The sequence below is a fragment of the Triturus cristatus genome, chromosome 4_1 (genome assembly GCF_964204655.1).
Source record: "Triturus cristatus chromosome 4_1, aTriCri1.1, whole genome shotgun sequence".
Taxonomy (NCBI): domain Eukaryota; kingdom Metazoa; phylum Chordata; class Amphibia; order Caudata; family Salamandridae; genus Triturus; species Triturus cristatus.
Window position 1 is genome coordinate 977,173,673 of NC_140585.1, and position 16,430 is coordinate 977,190,102.

General features: G+C 43.6%; 1 protein-coding gene across 4 annotated transcripts in view; it reads left to right on the forward strand.

The window, feature by feature from the left end:
• The window catches only part of LOC146855927 (uncharacterized), a 651,622-nt gene that overhangs the window by 563,224 nt on the left and 71,968 nt on the right, over positions 1-16,430 (forward strand). For all 4 annotated transcript variants that reach the window (XM_085653872.1, XM_085653873.1, XM_085653876.1 and 1 more), the window contains one exon: positions 8,709-8,993. In XM_085653872.1, coding sequence (XP_085509998.1) covers positions 8,709-8,993 — 285 coding nt within the window. The remainder of the gene's footprint in view (positions 1-8,708; positions 8,994-16,430) is intronic.

The window sequence follows — 16,430 nt, forward strand, 5'->3', positions numbered from 1 at the left end:
CTTTGCACTTGACAGCAATTGTGCAAGGACTGCTCCTTCTGTGTGCATTTGTTTTGTCCTTCTCTGATCTAGATAAACGTGTGAAAAAAGTGAGTCTGTGCATGTTTGTGGATTGTTAACCAACAATATCAACTAGTGCTGGAACTTTCATAAGGCTACACCACTCTGCCCTGCTCCACACCATTCCACTCTACAACACACTACACCACTCTATGCTACTCCACTGTAAGCCACTCCACTAGGCCATTCCACTCTATGCCACTCTAGTCTAGGACACAACACTCTATTACACTCTACGACATACCAGGCCACTCTAAGCCACTCCACTCCACGCCGCTGTAAGCCATTCCACTCTAACCAACTCCACTGTAAGCCATTCCACTTTACACCACTCTACTTTACTCCACAGCACTCTAAGACACTCCACTCTACGACACACTACTCCACTCTATGCCACTCCACTCTATTCCAAACTGCGTTGCTCCACTCTACGACACTCCACAACAATCCACTCTACCCCACTACAGTCTACACCACTTCTCTATACACCACTACACGCCCCTCTGTGCCACTACATGCCACTCTGGGACATTCTACTCTGCTTTACTCCACTCTACAATACACTACTCCACTCTATGCCACTCCACTGTAAGCCAATCCATGCCACTCGACTCTACTTCATGCCACTCCACTTTATGCCACTCTACTGTATGCCATTCCACTTCCCTCAGTGATATTCTACTCTACACCACTTCACTCTACTACACACTACTCCAGTCCAAGCCACTCCACTCCAAGCCACTCCACTCCAAGCCACTCCACTGTAAGCCACTCCACTCTAAGCCACTCCACTCTAAGCCACTCCACTCTAAGCCACTCCACTCTAAGCCACTCCACTCTAAGCCACTCCACTCTAAGCCACTCCACTCTAAGCCACTCCACTCTAAGCCACTCCACTCTAAGCCACTCCACTCTAAGCCACTCCACTCCAAGCCACTCCACTCTAAGCCACTCCACTCTAAGCCACTCTACTCCATTCTACAGCACTCCACACCACTCCACTCTATACCACTCCACAAGTCTCTGTGACACTCTACCTCACTCTACAACATACTTAACTCTATACCACTCCACTTTAAGCCACTCCATGCCCCTCTACTCCACTCTATCCACTCTATGCCATGCCACTCCACTCTTCAAAACTCTATGCCACTGTACAGCACTAAACTATGCGACTCCGCTCTACGCCACTACACACCACTATGCCCTATACCACACTCTGATTCTGTTCACAACTCTATGCCACTCTGCGCTACTACACGACACTCCAATTCAATCTACGACACTCTACTCCACTGTACACAACTCTACACCACTCCACTCTATACCACGCCACTGTACATCACTCCACTCTAACACTTCACTCTACTCCATCCCATTCCATTGTATGCCACTCCATTCTAAGCCACTACAGTCTACACCACTCCATTTTAGGACACTGTATGCCACAACACTCTACCTCACTCTACGGCACACTAATCCACTCTGTGCCACTCTACTCTTTCCCCCAGTCTACAGCACTCCACTCTACGCAACTCCTCTCTATGCCACTCTCCTCTACAACACTAACTTATAGCCATATTGACCAGCGCTACGATGGTGTTCAGCGTGGCTAAAAATCCATTGCCAAAGCCAACATCTCTTGCATAGACGAGGCCTACCGGCTTTGCCAATGCTTGCTTTAGAAAGACATTGCTCACATTATTCTATTCTGCTAGTTCTGTTCATAATTAAGAGAACTACTGTTTTTTTATGCAGAGGGTTAGACAGGTTATTTTATTCTTATTATTTTGATTTGATTTATGCTAATTTTCCTGATTATGTATAATGACAACTTTGATATTTGAAAAAATCTGCAAAATCGAGAACTGAAAAAAACTACTTTTTTTGCCTGTGAATTTGGGAACTGGATTCTCTTTCCCACAAACTGAACCACCTTCTTGTTAATTAGTTTGGAGTGTCAACAGTGCCACTGTTCCTGCCACTAGCATCTGTGACCATCGTACCCAAAGGGGATGTGGTGGGGTGATATGGGGAAAGAGTAAGGTTACTTTGCCACATGGAGTATTTAATATTTTAAGTTTGGCTTCAGATTATTTTGGTGTAGTTCCTACAACATTGCCTACAGGGAACATCATTGTGTTTCATGTTTTGATATGTATTTTATGAGGAATTTTCACTGCCCTGCACAGTCTCCTAGAATGGACATAGCTTGAAGATCTTTTAGTCAACCTTCCATAACTGTGGCCCCTTGAACTGCTGCCGTAGTGCCTCTGAGACTCACGGTTTAGAGTGAAGGTTTGCATAGCTTTGGCCAATGTAAATGTCATGTTGTTTGTCGTGTTTAAAAGTGACCAGAGAGTGAAGACATTGACTTTCGCAAAAGAGAAAGCACTATAAATTGTGTTTATTGAAGTGCCAGTGTGATATATTTCTGATAGTTTAAAGCCAGTATGATTCTGGTCAACTGACTTTGCACAGTATGTAATTCATACGTACGTTTAAGCAGCTGCTCTACACACTGTCTGCTCAAAATAGCCAGATATGACTGAAACACATATTATTGAAAGGTGTCCTGAGATTTAATCCTAATACAGTTCAGTGCAAACTGGGTTAATGAAAGCTACTGTTAGAATCCGGGTTCTCTGGTTGGCACCGGTAGGTACTTGTGACAAGCAGGGAACCTTTCCTCTAGTCAGGGTAAGGGGTTACACTCCTTAAACAACCCCTGCTCACCCTCTAGGTAGCTTGGCGCGAGCAGACAAGGCTTATCTCAGAGCATTATAGGTTAAGCATTTGTGAACACATACAGTAACCAAGTGACAACACTACAAATGGACACCACACAGGTTTTATATTACAAATAAGGATTCTTTATATAGTTACCACAAGACCATTAAACGACAAAAATACACAATACTGTTACTTAGATGGTAGAAGGTTGCTTAGTTCTCTTAAGTTCTTAAATGCGACACTTTAAGTCAATGTACCTTAGATGCGACACGCAGGGCAACGAAAGTGTTGCAACGATGTGATGCGATGAAGTTCTTGGTGCAAAAGAAATAAAGACGGGATCTTCCAGATGCGTTGCGCTTCTCCGATGCTGCGAGAAGACTCGACTCGATGCGTCAGCTACAGCGGCGTCACCCTTGACGAGATGCGACGACAGCGGCCTTGGCAGCGGCACTCTTCTCCGACGTTTGCGAGACGCTTCCGCTCGATGCGATGCTGCAGCGGCGACACCCCTTACATGATGCGACGACAGCGGCTCCGACGGCGGCACGCTTCTCCGTGGATGCGAGGCGCTTTTGTTGATGCGGTGCAATGCGACAACTACGATGGCTGCGATGGCGACACGCTTCTTCCTCGATGCGAGACTCTTCTCTTGATGCGGTGCAATGCGTCGGCTACGATGGCTGCGATGGCGACCCGCTTCTTCGACGTTGCGAGACACTTCCAGACTTATGCGAGACGCTTCCGCTCGATGCGATGCTGCAGCGGCGACACTCTCTGCGAGACGCGACGTCAACATCTCCGACGGCAGCACGCTTCTCCTCCTTGCGTCGCGCTCCCAGCTCCTTGCGACACGCAGTCCCTCAGAAGGCCCAACAACAGCAGCAGGCACTTCCAAAGAACTCTGGGGAGCTGGGGGGTGAAGTCCACTGGTCCTGGGACTTCGTTCAGAGGGCAAACTCAGCACAAGCCCTTGGAGATCTTTTAAGCACAAGTTGAAATAAAGTCTTTGTAGTCTTTCTCCTCTCCTTTCAGCAGCAAGGCAACCACTGCAGGCCAATCCCCCAGGTCAGGGACAGTACTCCTCCTTACAGCTTTCCCAGTTCCTTCTCCTCAGGCAGAGGTTCTTCTTGTCAAGCAGGATCTAATTTCTTGGGAGCAGGGTCCCAATACTTATACCCCTAATTCCTTTGTTCCTCTGGGGTAGAGGGGCATTCGCCCAGTCCAAACCAGTTCTTGAGCACTCTGTTGACATGACTCTGCCTTTCTATTCAGGGTGCAGGGCAGAGACATCAGCCGCTCCACAGGAGGTGGAACCAGCATTGTGGTGGCAGAGCACAGCCCTATTCAGAGTCCAGGTGTACTACTCCCACCCATCTGGCTATCAATCTCTCTATTCACCACCAGGCTACCTAGCCCTGCCCCTCTGGGTTTCCCCAGCCCTGTCACTTACACAAACCAGACAGGCAGATACACATCATAGCAGAGGCGGGCTGAAATGGTCAGGCAAGCAAATACCAACTTTCTAAAAGTGGTATTTGCAAACACAGAATATTAAAATAAACTTTACTAAAAGATGTATTGTATTATTCTGAGTTCAGGCATACTAAACTCGAATTCCTACCATGTTCCCTGGGTCTGTTAGGATCATAGAATGTAACATTTCTAACAGCCCATTCTGGCCTATGGGAGCAGGTAGCCTTGCAATAGTGAAAAACGAAAATGGCTGTAATTCACTATTAGGACATGCCACACACATCAGGGCGTGTCCTACCTTATGCTTACAATGCACCCTGCCCTTGGGCCTACCATAGGGGTGACTAATATGAAGTTAAGGGAAGGTTTAGGGACTGGGAAGTGGGTGCAATTGCCCAGTCAGCATGACAGTACCAGACTGCACGCAGGTCTGCAATGGCAGACCTTAGATATATTTTACCAGGCCGCTTCTGTGGGTGGCACAACCAGTGCTGCAAGCCCACCAGCAGCATTTGTATTTACAAGCCCTGGGCACTCCTGGTGCACTTTACTGGGGTCTGACAGTAAACCAAATAAGCCAATCATGGAATCCAACCAACATATACATTTTAAATAGGGAGCACTTGCACTGTGGCACTGGTTGGCAGTGGCACAGTGCTCTGAGCGGCCATCACCATAAAAACACATGAGGCACAGCGACAAAAAGTGGAAGGGAGACTCACGCCAAGGTGCCAGGTCTAACAGCTACAAACTGGAAACATACAATTAAAATAAAAAATCGGAGAAATACAAATTGGGGAGATGTAGGATTTAAGTAAAGGTTAGGAATAAGAATAGGCTTAAAGTAAAGGTAAATTTTGGGTCTGGGTAAGGGTTGGGGATAACGTTATGGTCGGATATTCAGATTAGTGTTAGGATAGAGTTAAAGTTAGGCTCAGGTTATACAGTCTAGCTCGTAAAATGTATCGTAATGTTATGCTGGGGAAAAAAGGTTAATAAAAATATTTTTTTTTAAAGTTAGGCTCGGGTTAAGGTAACAATTGGAGTTAGGCTAAAGGGTCAGATTAGATTAGGGTAAATGCCAAATTAAGGGCGGGATCAGCATAATAGATTAGGGTCAACGTTATGGGCCTGTGTTGGATGAATGTAATAGCTGGGGTCACAGTGAGCACTAAGAACAAGGTTTGAGTAAGATAAGCTTTGGGTTAGGAGTCTGGTCGACAATTTTGTCAAGAACAAGGTTTTCATCAACTGTACTATTTATATTAGATTGTATTAAATGTCTACATCTGAGCATGTTTTGTTGTGCCTGCATTTACCCGCCGTGTCTAGGTACTAGATTCTGTCTGTTCATTTGTCTATCCTTCCGTTTCTGTCAGGCCATCTTCTGAGTGCAGGGCTGACAGTATAGCTCACCATTGTTGTCTTGTTTTGCATCTGCATCAACAGTGCATGTCAGTCCACTGGCTCTTTTGCCAATAATCCCTGGCGCTCCCGCTTCCATCAGTGTCAGATTTTGATTACCCCGCTCACTGTCATATTCTCTTATAATCACACGTCCACTCGTCTTACCTTCCACAAAACCCATCACTCACCACACAAAAGTGCGTCATGTTCTATGAGACCACACAAACACGCATGGTCCTCTCATTGCCCTCGCACTGCCATGTTTCTCCACCCACAAACCTAAATTGAGCAAAAAGGCATGCCTCTCATTTCTTCTTCTATTATCTTCCTACCTCACCAGTGTGTGGCACTTTTTAGGTCGAGCATTCGAGATCTCATGTCTATACTTTAGTATATACTTATTATATACTTATAGGTTTATGTACTATGTGGGCTCTGGAGATCAGCCCTAGGACTTGTCTGCTTCCGCTTAGGGATTTTTTTTCAGTTCAACTGCCTCTATTTAACTTTCTTGATAGAAAACGACCAGCAGAGGTCCGTAAAATACCAGAATCACTTTAGCATTCTCTAGATTCCAGTCCATAGAAATTGTCTTCCACGAGCACCCGTAGACCATAATATTTTTTTCAAATCTTATATTTTCAGTGATATGACAACCGAAGTCACTGATTTAGCTTTGGACTATACCATTTTCCGCTGAAAGGCAATATTTCTCTCCATGTGTTACAATACCTGGCATGTCACGCAGTTTGATGCTTACTTTCCCACCATGTTAAAGAACAGTAGATGTTTCAGCACCCAGGCTAATGTGCTGCATAGCCAAATACATATAAGGTCCCAAAGGCGAGACCGATTGCATTGCAAACGCTTGTTCTGCATGTCTTCCCTCCACAGCTGTCCCTTCTCCTCCCACTCCTACAAGTGTCGATCAACCCCTGCCCACCACCTTTCTATCTCTGAAGCCTTGGGTAGATTTTGAATACATACTAACTCGTTTTGCCAGTGGCGAAGTGATCTACACCAGTCTCAGCATAACATACTCATGATATAGTGCTTACAAATGCACGTTTTATATTTTATAGCACTGTAAATAACATATCTTATTATTAACTATCCCACTGGTACTTCAGTTTCTGACCTTGACTCTGTAAGATGGTCTGTCATTTCTCTGTTTTTTAGGTCTCCCCTGAGCCAGCGCATGCGCTGCTCTGGCGAGACTTATAGTAAGTGCGCTTTTGAAAATGCTGCCATGGCCTAGAGCTTGCTGTTACTCGTGCTATCAGGTGCTACCTGGCTTCCCTCAGACGCCATCTGGCTTTCCACCCTTACACTCGCAGCGGCTTTCATCGCTCAAGATTACTTTCACGTGTCACTTTCACACCCGCGCAGCCAATGCTTGTTTACATTTCCGAATGAACCCTCCATACGAGTGCATGTGTTTGTCTTCTCCCTGCACTGTATTGCCATTCAGGAGGCTTTTCTTTGTATTTATTCATTATGTTGGGTCTTTTATGTAAAGCAAACATGAGCCGAGAGTATTGGAGTGCTTTTCACCTATCAATGTTGTTTTGAATGACCTTCCCCCCCCACCCCGCTTTTAATCCATCATGTCCTCCTCTAAGCTCCCGCGACTAACCTCATGGCCACCCTCCTCTCTCAAGTCCTTTTCATTTCCATACAGGCACTTTTACTTTTTAATTTCTCAATTTTTTTTGCTGCAATTATGTAGAGCAAACTCAATTCCGATGGTATTGGAGTCCTTCACATGAGCACCACTTACCTTCCACAGGAACACTTTCATTTGGAAAGCATGTTGCACAGCGGCGTTAGCTGCTGTACAAGTTGGCTTACAGTTTAAAAAAAAAAATGCTGCACCCTGCACCACATTGCCATTTAGGGGCTTTTCGTCGTATTTCTTTAATATGTTGGTGCTTTTATGTTGCGCAGACATGACCCAAAGGTATTAAAGTGCTTTACATGAGTACCCCTTACAATTCACAGGGACACTCAGCGATTCACCACCCCCTTTGTTGTTTTGAACGACCCCCTCCCTTTTAACCCACTATGTCCTCCTCCCTGCTCTCGCAAACTCCCTCGTGACACTCACCCTCCTCCCTTATGGCCTTCCAGACACTTTGTTTTTTATTTAATACATTTTTTTTTCACATTTTTATAGCACAACTTCGATCTTAAAGGTATCGGAGTGCTTTACATAAGCACCACTCACATTATACAGGAACACTTTCATTTTTAAAACATGTTGCACAGAGGCGTTATCTGCTGTACATTATGGCTTACAGTTTTTCAACAAGCATTAGCATAGCCAATAGGTCTCGCCTTTGGGACCTTATAAGTGTTTAGCCATGCAACAGTTGCATAACTAAATACTTATAAGGTCCCAAAAGCGAGACCTATTGGCTATGCCAATGCTTGTTTAATATTCAGTGACCACTTAAGCACCATTCACTCCTTTCATCAGAATAAATTCCTTATCGTAATCCTACATTCCAAGTTTCTCAACATTTTTAATCTCATCTGGTCTTGTGCATGTCCTTATTTTCCGAATTTATTTAGGAAGATTTATCAGGTGTTTTCCTCGTATGCGGATTGTCAAATACCGATTTAGGCAGCAGGTCTTCTTAACAAAGCTTTTGACACATCTTTATTTCAATAGTGTCTGTTTCTGTGGTAGAATAAGATAAGTTTTGGGTTCATAAAGTTCTTGAATACTACGTATTAACTGCGGTACTTATGAAAACATAACTTCACCCATAGAGACCACAAAATAAATTCTTGCCAAATTGTGGAGGTTTCTAAAATAAAACTGCTTACACTCTGAAACATATTAATGTTTCGCAACAGTTGAGCTTTCTTTTTTTTTTTAAAGAGGGACCGTGTATTAGTTTGAAGAATAAGGGGTGATTGGGGGCAAGAAATTGTAACATTGACTGTATCCACTTACCTGCGTGCTACAGCTGTGTCAAGTGTGCCCAATGTCTGCTTGGTTCATGTCCTTGATTTGTTCTCCCTAGGTCACTGGTGATGGAAAAGACGCAGAGTGGTTTGAAGGTCTTGCGACTCAGCAAGTTGTTACTCCTTTACATGATCACTCTCTACAGGGACGATTCCTTCTCACCACAATCAGCCGTGAATCATAGTGTCACATTTGCACTGTCCAAGACCCTCCATATTGAAGTGAAAGCAACAATAATCGACGTCAATATAAATGAAACCTTTCACTTGAAAGTGGTATCTTGCTGGGCAACGATGTCCCCCGATCCTGAAAATGGTCAGAAATATTATTTTCTGCAAAGCAGGTATGTCCCAGCATTATTGCCATTTTCCTGCAAACAATGTTTTAGTACGGTCCCTGGGTGAGGCCAAATCATGTTTTAATGTCTTAGTGTGAAAAGCAAGATTTGGCTCCATGAAAGTAAATTTGTGGTCAATTTCTTTTTTTCTGACCCTGCTAATTTAATCATCTGTTTCATAGTTAAGTGTAGACCATGAATATCCCAGAGAGCTACATACATGTTCATTTTTAAAATGTCAAGAAACAAAAAGGGAGTGAAGAGATATATCAGTCATGGACTCGATCTCCTCTAAGCTTTGAAAAAACAAAGAGTCCACTCTGAGTTTACAAAATAGAGTGCTAGTCTTCCAAAAAGTGACTAAACGCAAGTGAACCATTTGGTTACTAGCATGGGAAAGCAATACAATTGCTTAAAATGACCCTCACCCAACAAAAGGACTCTTGGTGGCATGCTTCATCATCGGGTTCTTCCCACCCCGCTACGGGGCGTGCTAGAACCGACTTCTACATGGGAGCACTTTGAAGTGAAGTGAAACTATGTGTATTGATGTGAGAGTGGAAGGATCAGGAATGAGTGAATTAAAAAATAAAATACCTGCCTTTATGGAAAAACTAAACTTTAATGCTCCCTATAGCTGGTATTGTTTAAAAAATGGGGAAAGGGGAGGAAAAAAGCTTTAATGAGCAGCTCCCTCGCTGGTCGACATGTTTATAAGCCTACCACTAAGCTTCTTCAGGACATAATACAATGATCCCTGTTACCACTCTGACTAATGCCTAGTGCTGTTAGCCTATTAGGTGATTTTAATCAATAAACTCTGTGCAGAACTTTCGTTCAATACCTACTTGGTAATATTCTTTAACAGAACTAATAAACCATTTCTTAATTTGACAATCTGGACGTATAGAGGAAAAAGAATTAGTAGTCTTGGCGTACTTTGATACTCTCATTACATATCTTCACCATAATTGTGTGAGGAAACATTGTGATATATTTTCTGTGATATATTTTTCACTTCATGCACGATATCGCGTAAATCCTGTGATTTGTGCTGGCCTCTATTTAAAAAACCGATATAAAAGACGTAACAATGCATATAACATTTAAGCAATCACACTCTCTCGTAGTGTTTATCAGTTATACAGAGACCATAGCCTTTTTATAATGCCCAAATGCCTGAAAGAATTGTATGGGAGTGAAGGTGGTGTTTCCACTCCTCAATATGATGAAAGAGAATGGCAGAGAAATGTACATTATAGGTTTCCTAATTAGACCCCATGAGCATCAACCCTCAAGGACATCACCACTGTGGACAGTGCAGCGTGTGCCACCTAACAAGAACAAGCAAAAACATTATCTTTAACAACACCAGTTGGGAGCAACGAAGGTTCACTACATGCAACAGCAAATATGTGATCTACATGATTACTTGCCCATGCGGTCTCCATTACATTGGGCTGACCAAGCGTCCTGTGAAAGTATGCATCTGCGAACACAGGAGTAATGTTCAATGCAGAAAAGCCACAACCAAGATGTCCACGCATTATATAGAAACCAACCACACCATATTAGATCTGCAATGGACAGTTATTGAACAATTAGATCCAGAAGGATCTCTGTTTGACAAGGAACAGCAATGGGGTTTTCACCTTGGCACCCACGTAGGGGGCCTTAATGATGAGATACCATGGGGACAAATGAGATGATTCTCTTAAAACTTGCACAAAGTAATATATCCCAAATCAACCACAAGAATCTGATACAATAACCAATAACCTTTATGTACAAGTTCAGCTAATGCATCTAATAGCACCATGTGCAACTCTTCCCTTAATATATCTGGGAAGAGGGGAGTAAATGAAGCACCATCTATTATCAAATGATGTACTTACAAACTGATATATATTCCCCACTGTTTCACGCATTACCCTGAAACCTTATCACCCATTACATATGTTTCCCTTTTTCAATATTTGGGAGTGTGGGCACAGCTCTGGCCACAGTACTATCTAGTCGTATTCATGGACATATCAATTCACACGCACTACGCTAGCCCTAAATAACGGGGATGCACAAAGGGAGCAAGTTGCATAGGTCGGTAGCAACCTTTTTCCCTGTCAGCAATAAAACTGTTTACCACAAAGAACGATTATGGGAAGATAGGGAGAGATATGTATTGGTTCACAACCAGATTTCCCTACAAGTGATAAAACGTTTTCACCACCAGGTACTATGAGTGCATTCATGGTTAATCATAATAATAATAAATATATTTTGTTTTATGCCGAAACACACCGCTACACTTGTTTTTGGATGTAATGGGGATACATAATAGTGTTACAATAGCAGCCGCAAACACACTTTCTAAAATAATTCCATCCAGGAAATGTGGCCATTTGGAGGCAGCCATCTTGGGGAGGTTTACTTTCTAATTGTTGCAACAGCAGCCGGAAGCAAGTCTTTCCCTCAGCTGTACAGAGTTCTGTATCACTGATTGCAGCTCGCTCCGGATACAAATACCTGCACTCTGCGAGCATGCAGTGTTCGGCGCCATGGGCAGGCATTGTTCCAAGGGTGAGCGAGATGCTTTGACTAAGTAAGTACGGCACAGCCGGTAGTCTAGGCCACCATACTATTGTATGACACAAAATCATTACTTTGTACCTAGTTTCTAATGAAATCTTTTAATTTAACCTACAGTGTTTGACTACACTACAAGCGCTCCTCCGATCCCGCGTTGATACTCATGGGGTCCAATTAGGAAACCTATAATGTACATTTCTCTGCCATTTTCTTTCATCATTTTAAGGATTGGAAACACCACCTTAACTCCCATACAATTATTTCAGGCATATGGGCATTATAAAAAGGCTATGGTCTCTGCATAACTGATAAACACTACGAGAGAGTGTGATTGCTTAAATGTTATATGTATTGTTATGTCATGTATGTCGTTTTTTTAAATAGAGGCCAGCACAAATCACAGGATTTACGCGATATTGTGCATGAAGTGAAAAATATATCACAGAACATATATCACAATTTTTCCTCACACAATTATGGTGAAGATATGTAATGAGAATATCAAAGTACGCCAAGACTACTAATTATTTTTTCCCCCATCCTTCCAGATGGTCAAATTAAGAAATTGTTTATTAGTTCTGTTAAAGAATATTACCAAGTAGGTATTGAACGAAAGTTCTGCACAGAGTTTATTAATTTGAATCACCTAATAGACTAACAGCACTAGGCATTAGTCAGAGTGGTAACAGGGATCATTGTATTTGGTGCTGAAGAAGAAGCTTAGGGGTAGGCTTCAAAACATGTCGACCAGCGAGGGAGCTTCTCATTAAAGCTTTTTCTCTCCTCTTTACCTGTTTTTTAACAATACCAGCTATAGGGAGCATTAAAGTTTAGTTTTTCCATAAAGCCAGTTTTTTTTTTAATTCACTCATTCCTGACCCTTCCACTCTCACACCAATACACATAGTTTCACTTCGCTTCAAAGTGCTCCCACGTATCCGGCGGTTGTAGCACGCCCCCGTCCCGCAGCGGGGCGGGAAGAACCCGGTGATGAAGCATGCCACCAAGGGACCTTTTGGTGGGTGAGGGTTATTTTAAGAAACGTTATTGCTTTCCCATGCTAGTAATCAAACGGTTCACTTGTGTTTAGTCACTTTTTGGACGACTAGCACTCTATTTTGTAAACTCAGAGTGGACTCTTTGTTTGTTTTTTTCATTTTTAAAATGACCACAATAGACACAAAGTCCCTGTAATTGTATGACTCTTATACACAGGTATATATTATGCGGTTAGCCTGAAATTCTGGCATGGAATTAGACATCATAGACTAACATTTGATACCACTGGTTTAGACAATAAAAATTATACAAAGACAAATAGTACTATAGGTCACTGCCAATGTAAGAGGCGCGTTTAAGGCAGTATTCTATGAGTAATTCCTCTCCACAGTGCTCACCTTTATATTTTACATTCACCTTAATTATCATCAGTCCAATCAGTCAGCATTTGTGGAGCATGGCGCTGTCACCCCTGGGGTATCTGGGCGCTGGGGTGCAAGGTCTCGATCGAAAAGCCAGGTCTTGAGTAAACAACGGTAAGAGGGAAGAAACGAGCCGGGAAGGGCAAAACAGAGGGCAGAAGAGGGTAAACGGAGGGAAGACAAATGAGCAGAAAAGGCCATACAGAGGGCAGAAAAGCAAACAGAAAAGGCAAAGCAGAGGGCAGAAAATGAGCAGAAAAGGCAAAACGGAGAAGAAGAGGGCATAACAGAGGGCCGAAAAACTAGCGGAAAAGGCTAAATGGAGGACCGATAAACGAGTAGAAAATTCAAAACAGAGCAAGAAAAAAGCAGAGGAGGTACAAACAGAGGGCAGCAGAAAGGCAGGCAGCCGAGGGAGGCGGATTCCTGGCAAGCTGGACAGGAGAACTGTTGCAGGGGGACCTAGCACAAGGACCAGCCAAAAGGCTGCTTGAGGAAAGATATAGGTAAGAGCAGTCCTATCAAGTCAGACAATGGGTGAATGTGAGTCGTAGATTTCAAGGGCACCATTAGCAGGTAGCACATGCAACCCCAATCTGGCTGCTTGCAAAACAAGAAAACTGGTACTTTTTTTTTTTATTTAAAAGAAAGCATGCCTGTAGCTTTCACAATGCAAGAGTTAGCAGAGATTTTAAAAAACAAAACTCTGTTGCCATGTATTAGGTTCAAAGGTGGTTGATGCCATCAGCATGTAAAAGACTGTGCAATGTCCCTTGCATGACCCCTATGATATTTAAGTAATAACACCTGAGACAGAGGCCTAAAAATGGACAGTGATCAAGGATCAAACCTTTCCAAATTCCAAAATACCTGGTCGAGACACAAAGATGTTTTCAGTCCAGAATCTCAAACCTAATGTCTGGCACACAAGAATCTCTTCAGCCGTACGATTTTGGAGTAGTTACTACCTTGTTACCTGTGCTGCTTACACTAAGATGTCTTTGCCTTATAGAGTAATCACAGTTAAGAGCAAATTAATGGCCTCTTCAATTTATTCTTCTACTTCACATTTTGTATGCGATTTATTTAACCACCCATTTACAACTATCAGCTATTTCTCCTCTGCTAACTTAAGGAAGCGCTTCCTTGCGTCTGCCTTATAAAGAGCTTAAGGCCCAGAAGGGCTTCTGTAGGAGGGCAGAGCGTCTGTGGAGAAGGGACTATAGTGCTGAGGGTAAAGAACATTACAATCGTGCTCTTTCAGCCTATAGGTTAGCAATAATCGCAGCTAAGAGCACTTTTTTTACCATCAAGATCAGGGAAGCCGGTAATTCGGCTAAGGAGCTCTTCAAGACCATTTCTGCTCTCTCTAAGCCCCCGCAAGATAGCACATATCGGCCTGACTTAGCAACATGCCAAAACTTGGCTGTGTACTTTCAGGATAAGGTCCAGACAATTTACAACAACCTCAGGAGCTCTTCTACCAGCTCGGAGTGCTGTGGCCAGGAGCGGGAAGCTAGTCCTAAGGACGACACTTGCCTCAGTAACTTTCCCCCCATCTCGGAGGAGGAAACGTGTAGGCTGATTACCTTATTAAAATCAGGATCACCTTTGGATCCATGTCCTCCATCAGTATTTCATCGTGCGGCAGAGGTTATTGCAGGAGAGCTGTCCCCGTTAATTAATCAAATAATCGAGTCTGGTAGTTATCCTTTAAGTTGGAAGAGGGCAATAATTAGACCATTGTTAAAAAAAACTACTTTGGAGCCTCATATCTTAAAGAACTACCGTCCAATTGCTGCACTTCCTTTTGGCGGCCAAGGTCATGGAGAGGGAGTTAAACCGGGTTTTAACAGAATATCTGGTTTCCCGTGATCTGCTTGACCCCTCTCAGCACGGTTTCCGCGCTCAGCACTCCACGGAGTCAGCACTCCTGGTGGCAGCGGAGAAAATTTGTGGTATAGTGGACGGGGGTGGCTGGGCAGTTCTGGTGATGCTAGATTTGTCAGCTACCTTCGATACTGTTCACCACACGGTGCTGAGGCGGAGGCTTCAGGAGATGGGTGTGCGGGGAACCGCTCTGTCCCTCCTTTCCTCTTTTTTGGAAGGTAGGGAGCAGAGTTTGCTATGGGATGGTTTGCAGTCTAACACTTTCCATCTACCTTGCGGGGTACCGCAGGGTTCTGCCTTATCTCCAACGCTTTTTAACATATATGTAGCCCCCCGGCCAAGCTTATCAGGAAATAATGGTTTCACCATAATCTCCTATGCCGACGATTCCCAGCTCATAGTCTCGACTGTGGAACAATCGAGCAATGTGGCTTCCAATTTTCACAGCTGCCTGTCTGAGATTATGCGCTGGGTGCGGGAGAATTTCCTGAAAATCAACACGGAAAAGACGGAGATTATGGAGTTTGGCCAGGGCAGCTCCGTGTGGAATGGTTCTTGGTGGCCGGTGGAGGCGGGGGAGTGCCCTTGTCCTGTCAGGAACCTGGGTGTGCTCTTCGATAGTCAGCTCAATTTCTCAGCACACGTCGGCAACCATGCCTCATCATGTTCCTTTTTAATAAGGACTCTGCGGAAGATCTTTCCTTTCATCGAACCTGACCTTCGCAAGACGGTGGTGGTGGCCCTCGTATTATCAAGACTTGACTACAGCAATGCCTTGCTGTTAGGTATAAATAAGTCTCAGATGAAGAGGCTGCAGACTTTGCAAAATGCTGCTGCAAGACTTCTGATAGCTGTCCCCAGAGACCAATCTATCTCTGGTGGAATTAAAACACTACACTGGCTCCCGATCCAGCAGCGTATAGAATTTAAGGCTATATGCTTAGTACACAAGGCTATATTTGGTGGAGGAGCCAAGGATGTTCAGAAGCTTTTTATTCCTTATTCACCCGGCCGGGTCGTAAGGTCCACTACACAAAGCCTCATCAAGATAAATCGTATACGTAAAGTCAGATGGGGTGGCAGAGCCTTTTCTTTCCATGCCGCTGGTCTTTGGAATAAGCTACCCTGCTCTATGAAATCAATTGGCAACCATCCAGCTTTCAGAAAACGGTTAAAAACATGGCTCTTTAATGAGACTTGCTGATGAAGATGACGTCTTTTCCCTCTCTCCCTACCAGCGCCAAGACGCTCCGGCATTCGTTGCGCTCTACAAATGATTATCCTATCCTATCCTATTCTTCTACTTCACATTTTGTATGCGATTTATGTAACCACCCATTTACAACGATCAGCTATTTCTCCTCTGCTAACTTAAGGAAGTGCTTCCTTGCATCTGCCTTATGGTTGGCTCCCTGACTAATTCAAAATTAGACTGTACTAAGATAATCTCTCTGAGTTTCTCAAGTTGATGATTGACTCTAAAGCCAACCTAGAATGGGCAGTGAGAATAAGTGGTGGAGACCATGTCTTTTCTGTCTGATACCTG